This window comes from Prenolepis imparis, unplaced genomic scaffold, assembly GCF_030444845.1.
Source record: "Prenolepis imparis isolate NDT839.2.m4 unplaced genomic scaffold, iyPreImpa1.0 SCAF_8, whole genome shotgun sequence".
Lineage (NCBI taxonomy): Eukaryota > Metazoa > Arthropoda > Insecta > Hymenoptera > Formicidae > Prenolepis > Prenolepis imparis.
In genome coordinates this window covers 7,003,688-7,024,383 of record NW_028141166.1, presented here as the reverse complement: position 1 = coordinate 7,024,383, position 20,696 = coordinate 7,003,688, and the positions used below count along the sequence as shown (strand labels likewise).

The 20,696-nt window shown below is 37.4% G+C and overlaps 1 protein-coding gene across 6 annotated transcripts in view; it reads right to left on the bottom strand.

The window, feature by feature from the left end:
- Positions 1-1,886: 1,886 nt before the first annotated feature.
- Positions 1,887-20,696, bottom strand: part of Otopla (proton channel otopetrin-like a) — a 29,775-nt gene continuing 10,965 nt past the window's right edge. For 4 of the 6 annotated variants that reach the window (XM_083043438.1, XM_083043435.1, XM_083043437.1 and 1 more), the window contains exons 4-10: positions 9,874-10,213; positions 9,048-9,156; positions 8,786-8,946; positions 8,524-8,680; positions 7,909-8,420; positions 7,502-7,829; positions 1,887-7,350 (exon numbers count right to left, since the gene is read on the bottom strand). In XM_083043438.1, the coding sequence (XP_082899564.1) occupies positions 6,656-7,350; positions 7,502-7,829; positions 7,909-8,420; positions 8,524-8,680; positions 8,786-8,946; positions 9,048-9,156; positions 9,874-10,213 (2,302 nt within the window). In that variant the 3' untranslated portion in view covers positions 1,887-6,655. Of the gene's footprint in view, positions 7,351-7,501; positions 7,830-7,908; positions 8,421-8,523; positions 8,681-8,785; positions 8,947-9,047; positions 9,157-9,873; positions 10,214-10,435; positions 10,913-15,647; positions 15,876-16,795; positions 17,233-20,696 lie in introns of those variants that run through there. The other 2 variants (XM_083043439.1, XM_083043440.1) reach the window with 2 other exon arrangements.

Here is a 20,696-nt window from a genome sequence, read left to right as displayed (position 1 = left end):
GAGATGTAGATTTAGATTGTAGATTGTAGATTGTAGATTGTAGTTAGTTCCGTTACCTCAAAATTGGATGGATTACAGCAAATTAGGAGACAAATTTCGATTTAAAAAAGGAAAAGAAGACAAAAATCATTTTATAATACATATTATAATACATATTAACATTTTATAATATATAAATTAAGAAATATTTTTATATAAATTAAGAAATATTTTTATATAAATTAAGAAATATATTTTATAATATATTTAATTTAACTTATTTTAAGAATTAATTTAAAGAACAGATGAATGACTATTAATAGTATGTATAATTATAAATTGTGTAAATAACTATATAATTATAATAATTTATTCTAATTTTTTGTAATCCATTCATTCATATTAATCGATTGTACCTAGTGTTTAATTAAAGCAAAATTAAATTAAAATATTATGAGCTATAAATATATTTCACGGATGTTTTATTGCAATTAAAATATTTAATAACATGTATATTGTGTTAACATTCTACGGGATCGCTTTTTAGCAGATCCTAATATTCTTGCGGATTTTTACGACACTTTAAACAATTCTATGAGTCTTTGCAAATTCTAAATAATGTATTTTTATAATGGGCGCATTACGCAATATTTTGATGTGACTTGGCGTGTTTCAATCATAAGATTGTTTAATTCATAAATGCATTATCGAGGAGTCGTTTCTTTTTTTAAATAATTACAGCGACGATAAGTAACATTAGATTAAGTTATGTTTGAAGATTTATAACTTCTTTATATATAAACTCCAATAGTAATCATATCTGATTTCAATAATAACCACACCTGATTCGCGAATCTCATATTCAAAAATGTATAATATACATTTTTGAGTAAATGAAAAAGAAAGTTGAAATCTGAATGTGTGCCGAAAAGTTAAATATTTTAAAATACATCTTTATCATCGCATCTGATTGAATAATTATCAATTCTTTCTCTCGCTCTCTCTCTCGTTATTTTAATAAGTAAAATAAGAATATAAATAGCAAAAATTCTATATGTCCTTCCTTTATACGCACGCGCACGCAATGCGATAAGATGGGATCTTAAATTTGACTGATGATCAAGAACTTCTATTAGCTTGCAATTAAGATATTAAACCCTCAGTAATTGTGGAAAGCAACAATGACATATGCTGTGAGAAAAATGAGCAAAAAGCATTAATTTGCTAATTAAATTTTAAAATAATAATGTCAGAAATTAAAATAATAATATGAATAATATGTTATAATACTTTAAACTTGATTAATATTTTTGACAGTTATCAGCTGATTTCTGTCAAAAAATATTAATCGAGGATAAAGTATGATAACATATTATTTACAACATATTACTATTTTAATTTTTATAACATATTATTTTAAAATTTAATTAGCAATTTAACGCTTTAATCAGATTTCTGCTATACATATACCTCTGCGTACTTATATATCTAATAATATCTAATTATAAGCTTGAACATAGAAACAATAAAAATATGTCTATGCAAAACGGATTTTTATCTATAAAAAAATTTAATAATTCTTATAAAGCGTTTTTTTTCGTGATTGAAACTATAATAAATTTAAATAAAGAAACAAACGGAAATAAGGATTAATAATTTTAATGAGGCGGAAGAAACACATTATACGTCTAGATAACTTTTATTAACCAATATAATCATGTATCGTTACAAATGATGTGGCAATGACGTGCCGATGCAACTCGGGTTACAATGAAATTGGTTTTGTTAACGATATACAATGAAAATAGGAATCGATGAATGAGCGAATTTATACGAAAATTTACAGACGTATTTCGTCGCTACTCGACATTCGAAGAACTGCTTATACCACAACATGTAATTTATACTTTTATTTTTTTTTTTTGTGTCCTGCCTGCCATTATCGCTTGCTCTGACGAAACGTTAACTTCTTCCGTTCTATGCCTGCCATTGTCCTCGCTTCCTCCTTCGATACTAGTGTAACTCTGGTAAATCCGTGAGTGATGTCATTTGTGCGCGCGCATATGTATATGTATGTATGTATGTTGCGTATAACTGTGTGTATACGTGTACAAACTGTAATTATACTCGAAGACATCGAAAACTCACTACATTATGTTAAATAATAATGTGTCGCGGATTTGCTTCCGGCGCGCATACATATGCAAATTCTTGCTGTCTTTTTTTCTTTTTTCATTTATATATTTCTTGCAGATTCGTGACTTAAGTCTATATGAAATAAAATTACGTGCCGTGTGTCGTCTTAGTAAATGCGAAACGCGATCTTAAATAAGTCGTTATTAATATGAAAAAAATACTTAAACATCTGAATTTATATGTATATCATTATTAAATAAACCATTTATTAAACAAATAGAATATCAGCCAATTATATATGTACATATAATAAATACTATTTACGTAAATGAAAACTTATAATAAATATATAAATATACAACAATAAATGATAAATGAAAAATAGCATTTGCGCGATAACTTGTATAAATAATTCTATCCCAAATTAAAACAAAAAAAAATAAACAAATATCAATGCAATCATTTGCAATTGAATCTCAGTTCTCGTGTTCGATTCTGTGACCTTATCGCAAATCCGCGACTCATTAGTTAGGCTTACGGCTACTATCGAGATATTGATGTACATATACAAGAATCATGATTTCTCCTTACAACACGGGTATAGAGTATACAAAGACGTTGTTTGCCGAAGAAAAACAGTTCGCATTGTATCATTCTTTTTCCTTCTATTACCTTTCTCTCTCTCCCGCGTTTTTCGTTTTCTCTCTTATCTCATTCTCTTATCACGCACACGTATATTGAGGGCTACGCATTCGTTAAACGTGGAAGGGCCTCGGCTTCATATATTTCTCTTCTTTATACCATTTTTTTACGGGAAATTATGATAAAGGATTATTGGTTCTCTTTCTCGGTGTATGTTGTCCTTCTTTCCCTCCCCGAATCCCTTCAATTATTCGTTTCGGCTTTGTTGGTCCGGTGTGGCAGTGCCTTGTTCATTAATTTAATTCTCATAATGATCTCTTTCGCTATGTTGTCGTGATTTTATCCCTTCTATTAGATGATCGTGATCAAACTTGCAATGGTGCAGAGTGTCGGTGAAAAGATTTCTGCAAGAAAAATTATTTTTTTCTTGCAGTTTCGTGATGAGATATTTTATACTTTCGCAATTAACGATTTTGATCTTTAAAATAATATTTACTTATTATTAATATTATAGATTCTCTCACGTGTATAAGCTAATTTAATTATGTACTTTTCATTGATTAAATCCACAATGAATGTAAAATGCGTTAGAGATGCTGCTTTGATTTATTGAAGTTTATATATATTATGTAAATAAATATATATATTTACATATACTTTATGTCACAAATATATATCTAAAAAAATCATATATCTTGTAGCATAAAATAATAATCGCATGAGAAATTAGAAATCTATCTGTGCGCAAATATCTGCATCACTGTTTGGACAATAAAGTTAATCGTTTCACAGACACTTTGCTGGATAATTATTTACTATGACGAAGAATGATTATTGTTATTTACATATCGCGCAACACTCCATCTACACATTTGCGCGCATCAAATTAATACAAGTGTGTTTTCATTTTATATATATATTTATATATATATTTATATCATGTTTATTTTTTAATAATGTTATTCTTGGATTATAATTATGTATAATCGATCGTTAACGGCTGCTTTTTTAGTAAGCTTCCGATGCAACAACATTCCTCTCATTTAGCGCACGCGCGCGCGTTATACTTATTATTTATATTATTCCTAATAAGTAAAATATTTAGACTCGAAAGCTAAATACGTCGACTGGTGTATAGTTATATCTTCTGTCAGGATTCCGGGTATATCTTGTATATATTATTGTTTTCTTTTTTTTTTTTTTGCGGAAAAATTTTATTCAATAAAATTTACGTGTTTTAATAAATTCTATTGAATAAAACTTAAAAAATGTAAGTCTTCTTTTTAGGAGAAGGGAGCATTTTCACAAGGTTCGTAGATGAACTCACAAAGTATAGTCTCTATATACGACAAACGTTTTCTTCTCAACGATCTACATATCAATAGCGAAGTAAATGCGAAGGATCGATATCTCTTCGAGATATAGGCTTAAATACTAATCAATAATGATCGTAATGATTACCTCTTATATTTCGTGAAGTCGTGTGCGAGCTCCTCTATTCGCGTATATATCGAATTATTCCTTGTATTTTTTTTTTTTTCTTTTTCTACCTTCATATATTCCCTTCCTTAACTCTTTCAGGGGCCGAGAAAGCGTATTTTGTGCAGGACCTCCGAAAGAGAGAGAAGCTAGTATACTAAGAGAGCGAAACTTAGGCACTGTAGTTCACAAATTAAACCACATCGCACCAACATAGAAACGCACAAAAGAATCGTGGCACCTAATACATTACACTTGTGACTTATACATATTCGCGTGAAGTACATACACAAGCTGCACCATCGCCCCTCAAAGAATTAAGCCATTCGCAACGGAAAGCCTTGACGTTCGCGAACATCTCGCGTATATATGTATATGTATATGGCAGAAAATAAATTGAAAGAACAAACACGTACGAATCGCTTTCCGCTGTAAATAAGCCTTTTTGTCGCGAAGTCACATTCTTAAGACTCCCCTTTCATAACTACGTACGCCTTAGTCACATAAATCTGCATCATAGCGCGTAACTTCCGTTTTACGTTCGCGGAAACTCCTCGAGTAAATGCCATATTGAATACTCGGCGAGCCCGAAACGAAATATCCGCTATGTACAATCGCTCTTGGCTTCGAACACGCGGTCGTCTTCTCTTCTTCATTGACTCTCTCTGTTCCAATATTTTTTTTAATGTGCGTATTCTTCGTACCAACTGCTCGCGATGAAGATACGACGAAGATACAGCGATGTCGTTGTTCGCGCGTTCATTCGAAGAGCGCGATTGTTGAAAAAGTATGTCGATAAAGGGATTCGAAAAGTTTCAGAAACAATTTTGTACTCTGTAGCACGCGACGAGAAACAATGATGATAAAGATTCTTCCGAATGCGTGTCTCTTTTGAAGGGACGGATCTCGTTTAAATTGCGCGCTCGTGAACGTGAGGAAGCACTCGCGTTTCGGGGTTGAAGTGGCTCGAGAGAACAAAGGGATCTGCCGCGAGACTAAAAATCGTCGCTTAATTTTTTTTTTTAAGCAAACACAGCTCTGCGAAAATTACCCTGTTCTATACGTAAAATCTCTCGAGATCTTTCTTCAGCTGGACTTCGACCGCGAAGGATGCAATCACATCGTGGATGACATTTCGTGGTGCATCGAATAGATCAAGTTCTCCGTTTGCTATTTTTTTTTATGATCGTGAAATTATTTCGATAAAATATAGGTATGAAAAACACGAAAATTGTTCTTTTCGATAGTCAGCTGATCGATTTAATTACGACGAATCTTATATAATCTTGAATCAATTAACGTCTTGTAAGATAAATATCAGAGAACGTTAATCAAATACTAAGTAAAACTTAAAAACTTAAAGGCTAATTTCGTCCGCTAAATATCGAGATTTATAAAAATATGAAATATTTAGTTAATATCGCGTTATAACACATACGAGAATAGAAAGAGATTCGTCGACTTAAGTTTTGCACAAAAGCATATATCACAGCGATCCGATATATTCGTAATAAATACAATTAAAAAAATTATCGGAACAATCTAAATTCTTGCGAGTGTGAACTGAATTGTTGTCTACACAGTGTTGATGCGCAATGGGGCGAAGATACACATACTGGAATACATATAATGTTATACATATAAAAGTAGAAAATTTGGTGGCAGTATAGAGATCGTGTAAGGTGAGAAACGCGCGGTGAAAGGGAAATGCAATCGTATTTCGTGAAACGCTAATATCCTTGTTGTTTTGTGCTTCGTTTTTTTTTTACGCCGAAATCGGCGAAATCCTGTCTAGACAGGATCGTCGATCGTCCAGATCCGTCCTCTCCTCGTCGTCTCCTACTGACCAATGCTAAGACAACGTAAAAATAAAAGAAAGAAATACAACTTGTACACAAAACAGGAGATAAAGAAACAGTTTACGGTTCGACACGATCATATCTGGCTCCACTTTACACGAAAGCTCCTCTTCGAGGATGTCAGGTCGACCTTGATCGTATCACTCTCGAAGTGTCTCTTCAGATGTCTCTCTCTTTCTCTCTCTTTCTCTCTCTTTTTCTTTCTATCTTTGTCCATAAAGACTTTTTCAACGAGATAAATCTCCAACTTGAATTCATGGAATTTTCAACAATTATCAACGACTTGGATATCATCTGAAGGTTTCTTCGTGCAACGAGCGTGTTAGACACGCAATATGTTTGATTATTCCGGCTGATCCATCATTTTCCAGTTTTTCCGTCCGCCGACTTCCTCAACCAATCTTCTCTTCTCTATCTTTTCAAGCTTTTGCCTTCCTTCGAGACCCGAAATCGATGTACGTGATCGAGGTCGTCGAGCATCCTGACCAGCTTGCGCTCGCCCTCTTGTTCCAACTGACGATCACTCCGGACGATTGACCATGAGGAGATTCCTCGCTCGTCTACTCCAGACGCGCCTTGTAGCTGGTCTTCCAGATCTCGGCGAGCGTGACAGCGCTGTGGAATCTGTGAAAGATGCACAGTGGCAGAGTGACCCTTTGCACGATAGCCCAGGCCAGGAACCCGTAGAAATCGAGCTGCACCGGGTTGGCGATGACCTTCTGGGCCTCGAAGGTGTAGATCACCCACATAGTCACGTTGCAGATCAGCAGGAAAGTGACAACCTGCCTGCCGGGCTTGCTGCGATCATGCTCCGGCAAGTGAACTCGCCTGCGCGACACATCGGCGATAAACAGCATCTGGAGGACCACCTGAGCGACCGCGAGCAATCCAGTCACCATCACCAGGAGATTCGGTTCATGCGTAAAGGCCGCCAGAGAGCCGGCAATTACGCTGAAGACGGCGTAGATGAAGAGACCGAAGGCGGAGACGCGCAGAAGGATATCGTTGAGATCGCTCTGCTCCTCGGCTTTGAACTTGAGACTTTGCACGCGGATGAAGCCGATGATTATGGCGATGATGGATAACGCCATTAACACGCAGTGAGATACGTCGGCGAGATAAATCGCGAGCAAACCGAGCTCCGGATGATGAATCAGCACGAAGAAGAGTATCAGGCATATCAGGGAACCAACCAGAAGAAGCAAGCCGAAGAAGAGACCTTTGCTCGCTCCCACGCAATCGACTCTGGTGTGACCTATTAATATTTTTCGTTACAACTCGAGTCTTAAATAAATAAAAGATAAATTTATATATTTACGCGATCCGGAAATAGAAGAATTTTTTCTACGTGTGATTCTATTTAAAATTAAATTAGTGAAAACATGATAAAGGAAATGCGACACTACCTGCATGAGCAAGAGCGACGGCTCTTCGAGAGAGCATAGCCTCCAGGCGACGTTCGAGATCCGCTTCGGTCTGATGAGGCCAACGCGGATGTCGGCCGATATGCTTCCACATGACGTAAATCACCGCCGCTCCGATCAAACTGTATTCGATTATGAACGGGAATAAATACGGCGCCGCGTCCTGGACGATGCTTCCCATGATATTCACGCGTCCGCACGAGTTGGAAACTGATCCGTCTTCTGTCAGAGCCTCCGCGTAGATACCTAAATTCGGGGTCCAGTATTCGCTGTTGTTCGTCAAGTTGCTTACGTCGAAGATCTGCGGTACCTAGAAAAAGAGGCGGGCGAGTTGTCAATTGTCGCATCAACGATATTCAGAGATATTTTGAAACTGAAATAATTCGAACCTGATTTTCTGTAATATCGCTTTGCGGCGGGGTCATCCCGAACTCTCCCAAATACGTCCAGAAGGGGGTAAGAGCCGGTGTAGTGGTGCTGGTGGTGCTCGTCGTAGTCGGAATAGTGGTGATTCTTTCAGTAGTCGTTGTGGTAGTAGTGGTGGTAGAAGTGCTGGTGGTTGACGGTGTGAACGTGGTCAGGATAGTCGACAGGGTCGTGGCCGCGCTGGTGGTCAGATTAGGCAATATCGAGGTGGTGGTTGACGGTGTCGTCGTGGACGGACTCGTCCAAGTGTTCGTGGATGAGCTGCTCGGTGAGGAAAACGCGTCCGCGACAGATCTTGCTGTTGTCGTCATCACGCGGCCCAGAGCGGCCACGGTCGCGCTGGTCGTGATGGTCGGCGCGATGGTCGTCGACCTCGTGGAGGTCATGAGAGGGGCCTCTCGTAATTGCGCCATGTCACGCGGCTCGGTACCCAATATCGTTCCGGCGTTTCGCATCGAATGCTGCTTGATGCTCTCTGCAAGTGTCGGCGCGTTATTGACATGTCGACGCGTTATCGCCGAGAAGTGCTTTGAATCGTCAAAGCGACGGCGACGCGAATCTGCAAATAGATCGCTTACCAAGAATCCCCGCCTGAACCTGGCCTAGTTTTTTATGATACTGAGTGATCTCCTTGAGACTCTCCAGAACCAGCGTGCGTATCCATACGCAGAGATTCGTCGCGACCACGTGCATCAGACCGAAGCGAGCGATGACTTTGAAACGATGAATGTTTAACTGTGAAGAGAGATAGAATATCGTATATGAGATACAGTCTCCTTTTTTTTATTTCTTTTATTTATCTCTATTCATTCGTTATTTATTTCGAATTGCAATACGTACTCGGGAATTCATGAAGATGAAGTACATTTGCATAAACGTGAAGATCATTTGCAACACCGGATTAATGCCTTGTAATATCTGATAACAGGGTGATGTGGGTGGCACTTCAAAGAATGCGCCAAATTCCAAACCGTTGTATACCATAGTACCCAGTCCGAAAGCTGACAAATTACGTAAAACGTAATTAGTTTAATTATTTCGTCGATATTATTCGCATCTTTTAGGAATAATTTTTCAGTATTATCAAAAATTTCAGACTTACCTATTGCGCCGATTCTTAGGAAGAAACTTCCATGGCTATGATCGTTTTGTGTAGTTTTTCGTTTTCGCAAGACTCGCGTGGCTACGCCAGCTTCAACATCAGTTGCATCCTATAAAAACGATATATATATTAAGATATACTTAATTTCAAAAATCTGATTTTAGACTCGAAATTGATTTTACATTGGCAGAGAAATATGCTCGAAATGCTTACAGAAATATGATGTATTGCGTGAAAATAATTAAGTTTAAAAATTATTTTTAAAATTGATTATATTAAGCTGATTTATTTTATTTGTTTATAAAGAGAAATTTATGCCTTTGCGTTCGAAATATTATAGGCATAAAATACGATTAATAGCAATGGTTGACCTGATTACGTCAGCGTCGAGAGTATCCGCATTACTTAAGTGTTACACGCGCTAATTTTAAAATACATTTCATGGGTAACATGCCATTGAAACATAGCCGTGAAACTTGCTCGAGAAACAAAATTAACCTGTTGCGGTGAGTCGCGATTCTGTGAATACTTTAAATTAATTTCAGTTGCCTTAAATAAACTGCTATAAATAATTTTACAATTTTTTTTTCTGTAAATTTCATCGCACAAGAAATGATAAATTATTTTTAAAAATTTTAGAAGACTATAAAAAACTTGTTAAATAAATAATGCATAATAAATCAGCTATTAAAGGATACATTTTAAATAAATGAAATCTCTAATATTAATCATTAATTGAAATTGTGTTAACTGAATATGACTTGGCTGACTTGTTGCTAATATTTTTAGAATAGCTAATATTTTTTTTTTTTTTTTTTAGAAAAACCTGTGTTTCCTTTTTGCTCTTCGGCTGCTTTTGGTCCTTCTCTTTCTTGTCCTTTTTCCTATTCTTGTCCTTAGCTTCCTTAGAGGTCCAGCCAGTTTTAGGTGGCCTTGGTGGCGGTGGCGGTGTATCACTTCCTCTTGCACAGCAAGCGCTCTCTTGTAAGAGGAAGCAGAAGACGTACAATAGGAACAGGATACTCATGCCGTATAGATACGTGAAGAATCCCTCGTAATAGTAGAGCGGTAGTTTGTGTGTCACCACTTCGCTTATCACATAAGTGATGCACACGACTACGAGCAGTTTCGCGTAGATGAAGCTCATGATGATAAAGAGCGACGTTCTGAAATGAAAAGTTTGCTTTGTAAACTTTTGTTGCACTTAGAATAAAATGATGGCTATCATTTCGTAATAATATGACAAACGTCAAAATGTGACACGTGATTCAGGCTGTGTGTGATACATTAAAAATCAGTTACATTAATTGATATTATCTCTTTCTTAATTGATAATAATCTCGTTGAATTATTTCGTTGTGTTCGTTGTATCTAAATAATAATCTCACCCTTTTTTTTGAACAATTTGCACTCTGCTACTTCGTCGTGGTATATTATTTTTGCTTGTATTACTATCAATGAATGGTACTACTTCGACTTCCATGATGATGGTTGCAAAACAAATTTGCACGCGACGAAATGTAACTTTTAATTACTTACTTTAATGAATGTTTTACTTTCTTTGCGCGAAAACTTCTAGTTTTGTATATCTTGCACTGTTTTTTTTAAATTAATGTGTTACTATATATATTCAATATATATTCAATTTATTAATTGCCTATTATAACATTAAACGTTTTACATGTCATCTGTACCGTGTCCTACTTCGATTAATAACTAGCGTCGACTGTTGCGCCCGTGATTGCGCAAGTCGATTCACACGAGCGTGCTATTTCTGTTTTTACTTTTCAAGTACGATGATTTCAAGTCGACTCATCGAATTTTCATTGTTATCACCGAATATAACTGTGTGTCCTCGATATTCTATTTAGTTTACACATAACACACCTATTATAAATTTAACTTTTATTATTAATTAAAGATAGTTTATACAATCAAAGATCATTAATGAAAATATAAATACTCGAGCAATTAAATATCACGCATTTATTTTATTAGGTTTCCATTAGCGATTAATATTTCAGAAAAAATTACACGTCACTGAGTTGTAATGCATTTTCTTAGAAATTAACACGCACAATATAATTGAATATTCACTTGATATAATTGAATTATTGATTAATAAAAATAAATCCAAATATATTATATAAATATATATAATATATTATATATATATTATATATATATATTTTATATAATGATTTATTAAATATTAATTTAATTCTGATTATATATATATATATAATATACCAGAATTAAATTAATATTTAAAAAATCATAAATATTTTTTAGAAAAATGTTTCACGAATTAATTAATATGGCAATTAATTTGGATTGTTGTTGTGCACCGCTTGATCTTGGAACGAAAGATTACTCGGAACGCGACAATGGGGTCGATCTTCAATAACAATTGACCTGGTGCATTCGCTTTTAATCGACGAGCATGACTGCCGCTCGAACATCTCGGACGTACTTATCCGCGCGTCTCATCCTCGTTACGCTCTTTTTCTCGCTTAAAGGTTAGGCAACGCAATCGATAGTCTATATATAATGCCGGTCGCAAACCCGGCGCGCGCGATCTCACCAAGAATCAATCGCGCGGGAAATGAGGCTCTTCCACAGGAAAACGAGGCCGCGCGCACGCAGGAGGGATCGTACTCCGCTCCGCTTCGCGGGATGCAACGACGCCCGCGCGACAACATGTATGCATTAACATGTCTACGTCGAGAAGGGCTTAACCACCCTTTGTCACCGTGGCATTTCAGGGGTTGGGGCGCAGACTTTATTGTGTCCCGTACGGAGTCTGTGTGTTGTCGTACACTCGCGTCAGGGATTTTTTTTCTCCCCGGATGTGTGGGACAACGGGATACGCGTTCGAGCAGAGGCGGTGATATTTTCCGTCTTTTCACGAGAGAGCGTGGATCGTCGTGTATTTTATATTTAAAACTGTTGCGTCTAAAGTTTCACTCTCTCGTGTTATAATTTATTTTATAATATCTAAGAATCACCGAGGATATTGCGTTAATTATAGCTGATTCAGTTAATTGACAGGTGATTTTATTTATAGAATATAACGAGGAAGATCGTCGTTTATCGTATCTTTTCAATTTTTATCATTGAATATTTTTTGCAGCTAAGCTTTGAATTAAAATTGTAAATTTGTTGAAGGAAAATTAAGTAGACACTTTTATAAAATTAATTAAAGAATTTATCGAAGAGAGACATCCGACGACTTAATACGTCTTATATACGATTTAGCTAATTTATCTTATCGATGTGCGAATTTATATTAGACGAGCGAACGTATTAATTACACTGCGCGAATTGATGTTAATTAGCTGAGGAGCCGTCTAACTAAGCCGTTCCTAATTGAATTGATCGGACAGACCTCACGGCTATTGTTCACCACAATTGGGCTGGTACGTCTCAATGACAATGGATGAGTTTCTCGCGTTGAGTATTGCTCAGTATCTCAATCTATTTGTTTCATTACGCGGACTCTTGATACCGAGTCAAACCATAAGACGGCAGAAGTTCAGGAAATGATCTTCCCACAAAGTTCAGGAAATTTCAACGTCACGATATTTCTATCTGTTTGAAATTATACAAAAAGCCCCCTCCCCAACATAAACAAAATTATTATTATATATATGATTTTTTATCCTTACATCTCTTAGTTTTCGGTGACTATAGATTTTATCAAGAATAAGTTAGCAGACAGCTGCTCTAAAGAGCGGCAGAACTATCGAGGCAAAGTGGCCGCAATTTTTTTCTTCCTATACGGGAAAGAAACGACGCATTTTGCACAATCAGCCTCTTTCCAGTCGCGAACAAGGAGCGTGCGAGTAAATGGTAACAGTAGCGCGGACGTGGAACGGTCCAGACTGGTCGATATCTCGAAGTACCTACTTTCGGTGCTCCTCCCTGTTTCCTCGCCCTCTTATGGGCTTAACCTCATCTCATCCGTTTTCAAGACTCCATCATTTCTCAAATCCTTTCAACCGGAACTTTACTCGAGGATTAAACTGTCCGCGTACATTCGAATCGAGCTGAAAAGTCACCCTCGTTTAAATCGCTGTCAAATCGAACATCACTATATGTCGTATACATATATTGCAGAATTACGGTATCGATTATATGCATTGAAAAAAATTATTCCAGCAATTTAAATACGTAATTCGCCTCAATACGTATAATACATTTTATTTCCATATTTTACACGTAACCTTTGTACGTTTAACCTCGATAGTTAGATCAGTCATTTACATTCTTTACTTTGCCTGTGACGGCAAACGAGAGAAACCTAGCAGTAATTTTATGATTGGCGATAACCGGGTTTGCATCGATTCTCCTTGATTGTTAGGAACTGTTTGATCAGTGGACTTATTTTCACACCGAAAAAAAATCAATCTCGAACAATCTTAGTTATCGTGATCGTTTAATGAATTTTTTAATCTTTCGCAAAAATTAGTTTAATTATATATTAATTAATTATATAGTTAATTAAATATACTTTGTTATACTATATGTACAAGCCGGCATTTGACACTTTTGAATTAGAAATTTGGGCGAAACCGCTGTTGCGACACGGCACTATTTCTCGCAAAACCTTGATTAATCACCGGACTTTGGATAAATTTTGGAATTGCTTTGCGCTTACAACAACACGGTCGGAAATCTCAATTTCTGAGTTAATTAAATTTAGGTAGAATTACACCCGCGCGCGAGAGATTTGTGGCGGCACTGTGTTTTGTGGCGGATGCAACGCGTAGACTGCCGATGGCATTGGTTCGAGACCGTGTTAATGCAATTGCGACTGCGGCTGTGTAATCCGAGATACCTATTGCTTCGTCGCGAGATGCACATGTGGCATATGGCTACACTTGTCGTCGAATCGATATTTAGTCAATTGAAAAGTAGCGCGCGAACTGTCCGATTTATCCGCGGACTCTCTACTAGTTTTTGTGTCAAGTCATGAAGCCGTCATCTACGTCACCTTGGAGTTTTGTATATGGATTTAAAATAGTAGTTTGTAAAAATAATTTTTTAATAATTTTTAAAAATCGAAATCGCGCGGATTCCCTTTCGTTCTATTTTTTTTTTTTTTTTAACGATCTTATTTCACCGAAGGTCAATTAATTGTTATTCGTCGCGCGTGTACATATATTATGCACGCTCGTTTATAAACGTGATATAAGCGTCACGTATCCAAGCCGTGCACGGGTTAACGAACTTACGTCGTAAATAGAAATGCAAGCCAAACTCGACTATCTCGTTTCCATTTCGAGCCCTTGTTACTATTTTCTCGCAGGCCGGATGTTCTTTGGGAGTAATACGGCGGTAATGTGTGACCGACGCTTTCTATCCGTCTGTAACTATTCAGAGACAGAGGTCCAACCTTCGACGCATGTTAATTTAATACAAATTAGTACGAATATTCGTGAAGGCTATAAGTAGAAATTTGTTATTATGCGCTGCGCGAAAAATTACTTTCGCGGTTTTGACATTTTAAAATTTAATATCTTATTGTGTGTATTTTTTTTAAATTTAATACAATGTTATTCTACGTGGATCGTAAATCGGAACATTATGCAAATAATCTCTTCTGCATATTTTTACAGTCGGTATTTGCATGTCTTTTATTTCAGTAATCAATTTTATTTAGTCTCGTAGAGTTGTGACTGTGTACGATTCTGCCTTTCACGCTTCGGATACGAATGTTTTTCGTTGTAGACAGACGCATCGATGTTTCTTCATTCGTAAAGTTATAGTATATTCGTGCTGTTACACACGCAACACGAGTAACCGGAAATTAATATTGCGTATTACCGCACGCGAAATAGTTCGGAAATTGTAAGTATCGTGTTTTAAACTCTAATTAAAAGCGACAAAAATTATTAGTTTCTTCATAAATGTTAGAGAGCTTCGGTATTTATATAATGTGATGAAAAAGTAAATCTTTATCTAATCGATTTAATTAATTGATGCTGTGCTACAATTTAAAACATTTTAAAACGTAAAATAAAATTTTCATTTAAATTACTCTCGAATTAATTAACTTTTATTATGCTTTGGTCGATTAGAATCAGCGTTGCGCGTAAGTCACGCCAGTTCTACGACTGTAAATTCGCAAACACGTGATTAACGTGTTGTTAAATAATTATACTCTCTTAACGTGTAAGTTACTATCGGCCTAAATAATGTTTATACTTGACCTAGATTTCATTCTTGCATAGAAAAACGTCCGGAATTCGTAATTATGTATCAGTAAAATTATTCGTAAAATTACAGTAAATAAAAGAAGTATTTCAATCTATAATACATGTCTTCTTGAAATAATTTTGTATAAGAAAGAGAAGAACATGTTGCTACAAAAAATATTTTATTTAATATATTATTAGAAAAAGATATATTCTGTTATAGAAGCACTTTTTGCGGCAATATATTCTTTCTTCCGTATAGAATTATCCCAAAAGAGACCGAATGGTCGCTGGTGCGAATACTTGTTTTATCAATTATATATGCATAAAATGCAAATGGGAGAAATGCTTAAATTCAGAGATCGTTTTATTCATTTTATCCCAACAATGTGCGTCTTACTTTTTCGCCGGCGTCGATCGCACGTTCTTCAGCTCCATCTCTTTGTTCGCGGCATTGTTCTTCTCGGCGTTGTCCTGTGCATTTGGAGGCGAGTTTTGCGGATTCAGGGGTCTGGTGACCGGAAGAGTCGCCGTGTTGTCGCCCGCGGCGGCTGCCTCTACCTCCACGGTAGCGACTTTACAGTCACCACCGCCCACCATCGTGGATTTCGTCTCGTTTCACAAGCTCCTGACGATTGTCAAAAAGACACTCAGCGATCTCGTAACAAATCGATCTAACTCCCCCGCGTACTCAAGTGCCCCCTACGTAGTGGTGGTCGTGCGTTTCGGAGCTTGCTGGTACCTACGTCGCCATTTTGGTGCACGCCTCGGTACAAATTGGGTTTATAGGAATCATCGTATTGGTCTAAATCAGATTAATTAATCGCGAAAAAAAAAGAATTTCCATGGTGGTATAGATAATTTTCGAGAGTCGAGAATAAATCTGTTACATTTTATCGTTCTTCCGTTATATTTGCTTTCGCTGGAAGCGCCTGCGCTTTGACTCTACAATTTTTTTTTGAATCGTTAAAACCCCTCTCTCCGCTGGAATGTAGAAATGGAGCGCACTCTCCCCCGTAATTGCATATTGCGTAATATGATTCAGTAATATGTTAAAATGTGATATGCTGACGTACTTTAACATTTGTCTCAAGCCGAGAACGAATAATTTCTGCGATTACCTACGACGTTTGAATTTTTAAATAATATATCACTTGTTTACTCTTCGAAAGCGGGAAAGGGGGCTCCGTTCCAGTTCGACAGAATCGAGCAGCGAAAGAACAGAAAATCGTGAAGCTACGGAGAAAGACTCAGGAAGAATATTCAGGCGGTACCAAGAGGCGATTGAACGGAAGAGAGAGTTGGACAAAGGCAAAACGAGAGAGAGAGAGAGGGGGGGGGGAGAGGAGAGAAACAGAGATACGCAATATTCCTAAAGTCTCTGATCCCGCGTACTTGGTCGAACGAGCTAATGGAAAATCCCGTGCACACACAAGCGCGCGGTTGAATCTCCCAGGATCGGGCACTGATACGCTCCGCTGACCGACGACCACCACTTTGTTTAGCGTCGCGACGCACTCGCGACGACAGATGATGGAAGAGACTCACCTGCGAGAGGCGGTTGGTTGAAGGGCCTCGCGGTGACTGCGCCCCGGCTTCGGCGGAAAAGGGTGTGAAGCGTGGATGCGGAGAGAAGAGACGAAGGGTGGACTGGGATCCCCAGAGAGAGAGATGGAGCGGAGAAGAGACAAAGACGGGATGAGAGAAAGAGAGAGAGAGATGGGAAACGGATGGACGGATGCGGCGGCGCCAACGAAGGGTGGACCAAAGGGTTCAAAGGAGACAACGAGAGAGCCCGGACTCCTCTACTCGCGCGCGCCAGAGCGAGCTGAGACAAGAGAGAACGAAGGGCTTAAATTCGTGCGGCTGCCGAGGAGTAAGCGGGACCCCGTTGCAATCAGTCGGGCTGTGTTATCGGAGCACCACGAGAATGGGGGTAGAATCACGATCGCCGCCCCCAGCATCCCGGAGACTGAGGCTGGCCGGGAGATCTCTTCCCGGGCAGCGGCAGCTTCTCGCACAAGCGCACTGCGAGAGCTTTTGGTCTATATAGAGCCGCGGGGGTGTTCTTCCCTTTCTATCTCTTCCTCTTTCCAACTTTCTGCTTCTCTCTCATTTCCACGAGATGATGTCCCCTGTCCTCCTCGTATCAACTTATGGTACGCGAGACTCCGCGTTCTCCGCCTCGGCCGATGCAATCCCCGCGTCTTGGTTGGATTTTTTTTTCTTCGTGACGTCGACCACTTCTCGAAATTCCCCTTTAAAGGCGTATAAATGCGTCTTGGGCGTGGAAAATCGCGACAAAGAATTCGCGGATGTTTAACGATGTACAGCGTTCTTTTGCGACGTTTTTCTTAGACGAAGAAATGGCCTTCTTTCGTCTTTCGTTGAAGGAAACGAAATGGTTTCGTCGAGAGCACTTCTCTGTATATTTTTTTGTATAATTTTTTCTCATAACATCGACAAATCGCATGACAATGTTTTTGTCGTTAGTTGATTTTCCCTCATGCGTAAAAATGAGAACACTTCCATTTCTTTGATTATTCTAGTGGGCTAATTTCATCTGCATAGATAGTTGGCGCAACGTTTTTCCCGTGTGTTCTCGTTCTAAACCTCATCTTCAATTCTCCTTTATGATTCTTTTCTCGCTCGGGTGCCTCAGAATATCACTTCTCTTTCAGAAAATCTCGTATGAATTTTTCTTAGGTGCAAAATCGTTTCTTTCTTGATACTTTTCAAGAAATAGAGCTTTAGAAAGCTGCATTGCCACTCTCAATAAATCCGTTTGCAATTCATAAATCTTTTATATTGCTTAATTATTTTTTTATGGACCGAGTTAAATCCGAGTAATGCACGTACAATTATTTAAAATATTGTGTAGATCTTCAAGTTCATTATTCACATTATTCACTATAAATTTTTTAAACGAAATCGATGATTATCTAGGGAGCGAATATTTTCTTGTTTTTTTTATATCGAAGTATATTGAATATCTTTCGTCATAACTTCTGTCAATTAGAACTGTTTAAAAAGAAGTTCTTTCTTCCTTTCTCTCTGTTAAGAAATTCCCTCCTGTCGTGAATTTTTATATAGACATATCCCGCCGTCTTTTTCGCAACTCATTTTCATTGATGCATCCGTTGCCCTAGATATGGCCTCAATGGTATCTTATTTGCGTAAAGCAAATGTCAAACTTGTAATGCACTTCAATTTATATGTACATTAAAAATTACTCCTAGAATTTTCCAATTTGAACTTTCGACTCGGACAGAGCGAAATATATTTTAACATATATAAGAAAAACAGAGCCTTTCTTTGCTCGCAGATAAGGCAAGTACAATTAGATATTAATTATAAAGAGATTACAGCATTCTTATATACACAGAAGAAGACATGTAATTGTATAAAATGTAACGAATTAAATATACGAGATCCTTTATTCGCGAACGATACGAAAGTATCGCGAGGGCTTTCGGTCTAGTATTCGCATTCGAGAAAGAAACTGTCATCCAGCCGAATTCTGCCGGATAAAGAGACGAATTTTCGCAAAGTCGAGGAGACTCGAAGCCGAGTATTCGGCTCAGCTATCGCCTATCTCACGGGAAGATGTCGAGAGGGGCGCGGTGGGTGGCCGATGGTAGTGCACTACGCGAAGGGGCGAGGAAAGGGGTAGGGAAAGCTCCAGAGGGGCAGGTGACGAGGGAGGAGGGCAAAATGCTCCGTGGTTCTGCGACCCACTGACCCGCTCGATAACGCTTCCACCGAGGTCACTGACCTTCCTCACGCGCGAAATTCACGTCGGTATGACCCTCTCTCTCGTACGCCGTATTTCTCGGCGCGAAGTCAAAGATCGTCTGCGACAAGGGTGTCTTGATTGCCAATAACTTTGATGCCCGGTCGAACGATCTGATGAATGACCGAAGAGCGAAAAGTGCGCGCAGCGCTAGACGCTGGAAGACGGTGATTGTCAATCTGGAATGCCGGAATTGGTTTTCGGTCGGCCGAGGATTCGGCGGAATTTATTGCGCGGCCGCGTTACACTGCGTCGAATGCTTAGAGCATATAGATATATGTCTATATGCTCTAAGGTCGAATGATGGAGATGAGAAGTCGCAGTGATTGGGGGGAAAAAAAAGACCAGATCGTCGGTCCTTTGCGAATGCATACAGAGAAAAGATTGCAGCGCACATTCGTAGGAAGATGTGCAACGCGTATTTTGTTTCTACTGTATTTTAAGATAATTTCTACAATATTATAATATTTAACGCATAAACTCTAGCTTGTGTTATTTGGTTTTTAATTATTGGTCAGATTATTGAATATTAAATATTCAGTATTGATGAAATTATTGATTTCTATTCGAGAACGAAATCTGAGACACGTTACGAAATATTCTTAAGTTACACTTTACGAGTTGACACTCTACGTGTTTAATAAGAGTTTATTTAATAGTATATATCGCGTCAATTTTCGTAATATTTATTAGTGCAAATCTAACATTATTTGACAGCTAAATGACAAGACTTGGCGATGGTCCATTTTCAATCCCGAGCTTCACGATGTCGCAATTTTCTTCATATAAATACATAAGATTTATTCAAGATACGAGTTATATTTAAGATACTGATACTAAAGATTATGGAAGCGCTTTGTAATTAATTTGTGATTAATTGTTATTAAATCATTAAATTTGATTTATCGCAAGCCTTTTAAAAACATGTAAATGTAACGAGATTAAGAATTTTCTTTTTGTCTTTAAATATTGTATAAGTAATTACAAAAGTTGTTCCAATTATTTTTTCAAAACATATGCCTTTAATATTTCTGTTCAACTTTATTATTTTATTATATAATATATCTTCATTTCAGTTTATTCAGTTTATTATTCATTATTCTTTTGTCTGCAAATTAGTAAAGATGGCAAAAAAGTATAAAAGAATAAACTGAATGGGAAATGTATCTGTAAGAATCTCGTGACATTAATTATACTAATAAAGGCGAGATAAAAGCTATAAAAAAAATTAAGCGAAAAATGTCGCGTGATAATCTGATTTATACAATTAAATCGAACACAACTGCTCTCGCGTTCGTAGTATTTTTCTGCGTGCTGTAATATTGCGTTTCAAGGGATTGTGTGTGCGACAGGCGAGACACTCACGCACAGCAGTATTGATTTCGAGACGCGCTGGCAGTGCTGCCACGATTTCGCGTCCCTAGAACTAAATTCTGAGTGAGAGATCACAAAAATGATAATAAAATATAAAATTTATTCTACAAATGAAAAGTTAATTTTTGTGTTCCAGAAAGAATAGAATCTTACATATGTATAACGATCATTCCTCTCTGCAAGACTTTCAGTTGACTCTTTGAACTTCTTTGTAGTCGATGGCAAATTATTATTCCTACTTGATAAAAAAATTGTAAAATATTTGTATATATATATATATAT